The 5,844-nt window shown below is 56.5% G+C and overlaps 1 protein-coding gene across 1 annotated transcript; it reads left to right on the forward strand.

Moving 5' to 3' along the window:
• Positions 1 to 2,508: 2,508 nt before the first annotated feature.
• Positions 2,509 to 4,422, forward strand: CSUI_000910 (myosin light chain). The gene is made up of 2 exons (XM_068061117.1): positions 2,509 to 3,852; positions 4,136 to 4,422. The coding sequence occupies exons 1-2, from the start codon at positions 3,615 to 3,617 to the stop codon at positions 4,309 to 4,311; spliced, it is 414 nt and encodes a 137-aa protein (XP_067926912.1). The 5' UTR covers positions 2,509 to 3,614; the 3' UTR covers positions 4,312 to 4,422.
• Positions 4,423 to 5,844: the final 1,422 nt, after the last annotated feature.

The following is a 5,844-nucleotide window of genomic DNA, read 5'->3' on the forward strand; positions in this document are numbered from 1 at the left end:
CGTGGCCCTGATCACTCGACTGCGTCCGGCGGTTGGGGGTGCGGACTGGCTGGCGGGCTCTGCAGTTCCGCGAAGAGAAGCGCGGAACTACCGTGCCCCCGACAGGCGAGTTGTCACCCTCGCCCTTCCACCAACTCGGACTACATTACAATACACGAAGCTGCAGGAATATGCGATCGGGGCGCTTCACAAAGTGGGTCTAGGGGCCTGTGAATCGACACCTCGCAGTGAGGGGCTGGGCTGGCCTTCCCTACATGCAGTCCCACACCGTCTCTCTCGTGTACGCATACGCCCGTTCTAACGCAGTTCTGTGGTGCCGTAGTGGAGTTAAAGGTATAGGTATGCGGCACTGGGGCGAGACGGACACAATTTTCAAACTAAGATGATTCTTATTCGCAGCCTCGGCGGAGGCGGCAGCATGATGATATTGTTACGGGGCGAGGCCTCCCAAGTCAAGACCATAGTGTAGCGTGAATTTCTGTTGAGTTCCAGGTTGGACCCAGAGCGCCAAATGCTGATGCAGCAGGGGTGACTCTCTTGAAACTCTCGGCTCATGGAAGAGACTACGTTTACTGCCGGAGTGTAAACTGAGTTGCTAGAACCTCTAGCCCCGCGCAGCGTGGGTCTTGTCAGCGCGCAGGCGTAGGCGCGGCATCATGGATCACAGAGCGACAGAGCACTTCTTCGACAAGAGAGAACGCAACCACCTGGTACTCCCGAGAAATCGGCACTACCAGGACAGTACACTGTATTGCGGTTCTGTCGCGGGACCTGCAGTCTGAGCAAGGGTAGCCGGACAAGGTTTGAGTGACACTGAGCTCGCCGTCCCTCCAAAGAAGCCACCGGAGGTTACGGCCTCTCGGAACCCTTCAGTTTTGTTAGGCGGAGCGTGAGCCGGCACCCCACCTAGGTGGTGCGCTCTTCTGAACGTACGCGGAACGCCGACCGCACTCCACGTTTCGACATTCGCTCAGCAATTACAGCTGGTTGCCCACGCTACATGTGAGCAAAGGACCGGCTAGCCTCGCCAGCCTCACTCCAGTTCTCGCAAAGCAACAGGGTTTGCCGAAAGTGTAGACGGGCATCGTTGTCCGACGCTTGGGCCCCGACGTCGACTCACCTCCAAGAAGCCCCCCTTGACCGTCTCCTGGGCCTCCTTCGGCTTTCTTTCCCCCTTCCTGCACTCCGTAGGCACACGGCGATCCAAGGAAGTTGCCGGAGCAGCCGTTCGGATGAGTTGGTTGAGCGAAGCGCTTTGTTGGGGCTATGCACACGGTGGCCCCCAGTGTTCCGCAGCCCAGTGGAGCAGCAGCGTCACGTAGTAGAGAAGGTGTCTATACATGGCCGGAGCGGGCACGCTCTCGAGGCGCCGTTGGCCACAAAGGGCAACAGCGGGGAGCCTTCCTCACATAGAAATGATGGAGGTAGCTGCGACGACACTTTCAAAGCATGGCGACTTGCCGCACCGTTCAGCGATGGCACAGCAACGGCACGCCGCGCCTTCACGGCGCGTGTCAACAACGCCTAGAGGCGTGAGCGTTCACCACCACCGAGAAACTTCGCTTTCTTTCTAAGGTGCCACGAAGAAGACAGAGGTCGCAAACAGAGCCTGGCTACCCGGTTGGGTCAGACCAAAGAAAGACCCACACAGGGAGCCTCGCGCTCCGTAGATGGTACGCCCTGCGAAATATTCTCCAGTATTGGGTGAGGTAGCGGGATGGGGAGGGGCCGGGGACGCTCAAAGGCACTGTGGCGAGTATCAGCAACAGGCAGGATCACATGAACGTGTAGCCACTTCGCGTGACGACTGGCACCAAACCGGCGCCGCCACAACGGCTACAGGGTCTATAGCCATAAAGGCCGGCGAGGTTACAACGAACTTGCAACCGATGAGGCCCACATCCCCACCGCCTGTGCCTCTGCAATCAGCTAATGAAGTGGCCTCACTTTCCGGGCAGCCTAGAGTAGCTATGAGCAGTAGAAGCACGCTCCGCAAGAAAGCAAAGACACTTGCCGTCAGCAACATCCCAAGTTCAGTGTGTAGGGTGCTTTTGACAGAGACCCCGACCGCCAACATGCGGGTGTCAGCAGCAAATGACCTGCGCGTGCTGGCACTGAGCCTACCTGTACGTCTCTGCTATTGGCTAGTCGCAGCCGATAAGACGACACTCGGCCACGAGGAAACGGTTATCGACAGCGGGGCGCTGTCCACTGGAAAGACAAGCAGCCCAAGGCCCGATATAAAACTCGCTTCTACGTTGGATGCCGCCTTCGTTCCGGTGTGTTCCAGGAGGCACTTCGACAACGGACAACCGTAAGTAGCAAGCCTCAGGATTCCCATTTACGACGCAGGCCCGCGATCTTTGTTCAGGTGGTCCGGCGGCAGCTACCTGTAACGCGTTCTGTCGCCCCAGCTCCCCGAGCAGCTTTCCACGCCCCAGGTAGCGATGCCCGCGACATGCGGCCGTCGCGATGCTAAAACCTGGGGACCCGCTGCATTTCTTGTCGCGTACTTCTTTTTGCTATCTCATACTGCTGGGTGTCTCAAAGGTTTTTTTTTGTTCGAGTGTCGCCTAGGCGTCTCCCCGTTGGTGTCTTGCCTGCACGTCGTCAAGCGCAGCTTGCCGCGGCAGACAAAGCTCGTTTCCGTCTGTATCCCCTCGTCGGGGACCGCTTTTCGTTCTTACAAGGAGTGTTCCTGTGATTTTTTCGCCGGCTGCCGCCATGCCTATGTTTGCTGGATGGTGTGAGAGCCCGTGACGTTCTATCGCCCTTGTGGGTTACGCTTCGCTTTTTCCAAGTTAGGCTGGCCGTGATCCTCTGCGACTCGCGCTGTTCCAAGCTGTCCGCACGGGTAAAATGATTGATGAGGAACCTCGTCGTCCTGGTCGGCGTTCCCGGTTGCTCGTGCTGGCTGCGTTGTTTGTTGCGGTTTCCATCCCGTTTATACCTTTGATATTGAACATAACCTCCATCACACGCTTCAACCCAGTTTTCACGGGGCTTTTCCTCATTCTTTGCCCCGTGTTTATTGTCCTGATCATCTTTTCTGTATCCCGGTGCTCCGAGGTCTCCGAGGCCCTGGCTACACGACGACGCCGTCGGAGAAACCGCGGCGAAGAAGTGTATCGACCGTTGGGCGCCGCGCTGCACGAGGAGCGCCATCGTCCGTATCGTGATTAAACGGGAAAGCGCAGGTGGCACTGAAGCGGCGCCAAACTCCACACCGGGGCTCTCAGTGTTTTACGTGGTGCTACCCTTGTGAAGCAGCTACAATCGTTCAGCCGGTGGCACGTGCGTTTAACTCAAGTCGTCTGTGCGCTCGGGGCCACTGAGCAGCTCGAGCACATGGTGTGCCGCCCCCGTTCTTCACCCCTAAACTTCTTGCTTCCTCGGCACTTGCAGGTGTTGTTTTCCTCGCGAGCGAGGTCTTCGTCTCTTGCGCATTCTCCGATCTGCGCTGTCCCCGGCTCAGCTACCTCTGCAAGGAGAATGAACTGAGAACTCAATGGCCACAGAACAGAAGATTCCGCTGCGCGCGCTTCTGTTGGTTGGTCACACTCCTAGCTTCTGACTCGTCTATTGTTCATCACCTTGGATCACGTCTCCCAAGCATGGCCAGCGATGCTGATATCCAAGCGGCATTTCAGGAATGCTCTTCCGGAGGGAAAATTCCTGCGAACAAGGTGGGCACGGCGGCCCGTCTCGCTGGCGCATCTCCCTCAAACGCTGAAGCGGCTCAGTTTGCCAGTCAAGTTGGTGGAGGCGCCGACCTGACGAGTTTCAAAGCCTTCTGCTCGAAAACACTACATCCCGAGGACGATATTAGGGACCTGACAGAGCTGTTCAAAGGTACGTTTCCATGAGACAGACCATGGCAAGGCAGTGAGCTTACCTGTGTGTTGTTGATGTTTTCTGAGCGTCAAATCAGTCCATTCCAGACCGGTGCGTGTCGGGGGAAACCATTTGAGTCTTTACTGGTGAAGACTTTCCGCGCTGGCACCGGAGCGCCCCATAATGTAGAATGACTTGTTTCAGTTGTCCCTCTAGAAGCTCGCGCGGTCCGGTTGTGGAGGGCGGGCTGTAGTCACACGTCGAGCATCGGAGTGCTGCTGTGGTTCACGTGTGGCTGCAGGAGCGGATTTGCAGGGTACGGGGAAAATTCCCAAAGCAGCCATGAAGAAGATGTTGCAGGCCTACGGCGAGCCTCTTAGCGACGCGGAATTCGATTCTGTTGCTAAAGATTTTGCCTGTGATGGTGGAGAGAACATAGACTACGTTGCCATGTTAGCTCGTCTTTTTCAGAAGTAAAGCGACGTTTTTGTAAAGGAGGTCGAGCTACTCCGCTGAAGAAAGAAACAGCTGCGTGGAGGAGTTTGCATGCCTGCTAACACTTTTCTCGTGTCGGTATTGACTGTCACGGACGAATCAGGATCCGAGCATGTCGGCGCAGCGTAGGCGGTGTTGCTCTTAAACTGAGATAACTCTTCCCTCGGAGAGATATGACTACTGAGCACTCTTTGTTGTCATAGGGCTGGCCTCCTGCCATTCTCTTCAGCACTCGTGAAGAGACACGGAGCCACGACAGGCCGCCGAGCCAACGACTGCAGAGGGTTTGACTGAAAAAAACGCACGAGGGACTGCTCTCCTTGACCGCGTCAGAAGCTGGTTAGCACTACCTGTCAAGACTTCCGCGTTCCGTCTAGGCTGTTTTATGGAGTCCGATCCATAGACCAGTCGTCCGGCTCGAGGCCAAGCGGATGAGTAGTTTTTGATAACAAGGGTTTGAATCTCTTCTCAGAGAGCTGCTGTCGCCTGTCCTACTCGTCCGGCCTCTGGCTTTTTGAGTCCTGCGAAGTGGGCTATATCTGACGAAAAAGTTTCGGTGTGCGTACGAGGGCTCACCGCGGTTTCTTTTTATAGTATTCGCTTCGCAAAACTTCGATGAAGTTCGGGTGTCACAGGGTAGAGGCGTCGCCTTAACACACTCGCCTGGCCCGGGGGGACAGGTCAGGCCTTCGCAACCCCGCCGAGCCAGCGACCGGTCGTGCAGCTTGACGGTACGTATGCGATAAAAGCCGGGCGGTTCTTGTCCTAACTTTACAGAGTCGCCGACGCTTTCAGTTTCGGGGTCCCGCGTGGCGAATGCCCAGAAGGGATCCCGGTGGCNNGGGGGGGGGGGCTGAGAGCCGGCAGGCTAGAAGACCAAGTGGCTGTTAGCCCCGACACAGGTAAAGAAAAGGGCACAGAGTTTCGATTTTGCTTCAGGAGGGAAGTGCATTGCGGTTGTGGCCCCGCTGTCCACAGTTGGGAGGTCTCGGTTAGGGGAAGCGCTGCCAATCCAGCCACCAGGGTCACAATACCGAGCGTCGCCCAGGGGGAGATGTCTGTTCTGCGAAAACCAATGGGAGCACAATACGTGTGTATATTCGCTTGCTCTTCTCTTGACCAGCGGGGTACAAGCAGGGTAGCGACACTCCGCGAGAGCTCAGCAACGTCCACTCGACTTCGAGGACAGTAGTCCTATATGGGGCTCTACAAGAGTTCGGTGTCGTTCCGTCTTCACAAAGGCATACTTCTGATAATTCACCTTCTCGCGCGCCACAGTGTGCTCGAGATGTGGCAGAGGTGCCAACGATTCGCAAATATGTTTGTATTAGGGGAGTGGCAGCAGAGCCGTTCCACCGGGGTTGCTCAGGCACCTTCGTTTCTGCATCCCTTCAGTGCAGAATAACTATCAGGCAGACAGAGTTCGTGTAAACCACTTCCCCGAGAACTTTTTGAGCTCCCCTGCATGCTCCCGAAGATTGATAGCTCTCAGGTTTGATATGCCCGCCAAAGCCT

Source organism: Cystoisospora suis (genome assembly GCF_002600585.1).
Source record: "Cystoisospora suis strain Wien I chromosome Unknown contig_357, whole genome shotgun sequence".
Classification (NCBI taxonomy): domain Eukaryota; phylum Apicomplexa; class Conoidasida; order Eucoccidiorida; family Sarcocystidae; genus Cystoisospora; species Cystoisospora suis.

What these genes read in the sequence shown, in the direction of transcription:
- CSUI_000910 (XM_068061117.1), top strand. Translation starts at nt 3,615, where the DNA reads ATGGCCAGCGATGCTGATATCCAAGCGGCATTTCAGGAATGCTCTTCC. An exon ending in CCTGACAGAGCTGTTCAAAG is followed by an intron (nt 3,853 to 4,135) that starts GTACGTTTCCAT and finishes GTGTGGCTGCAG; the next exon opens with GAGCGGATTTGCAGGGTACG.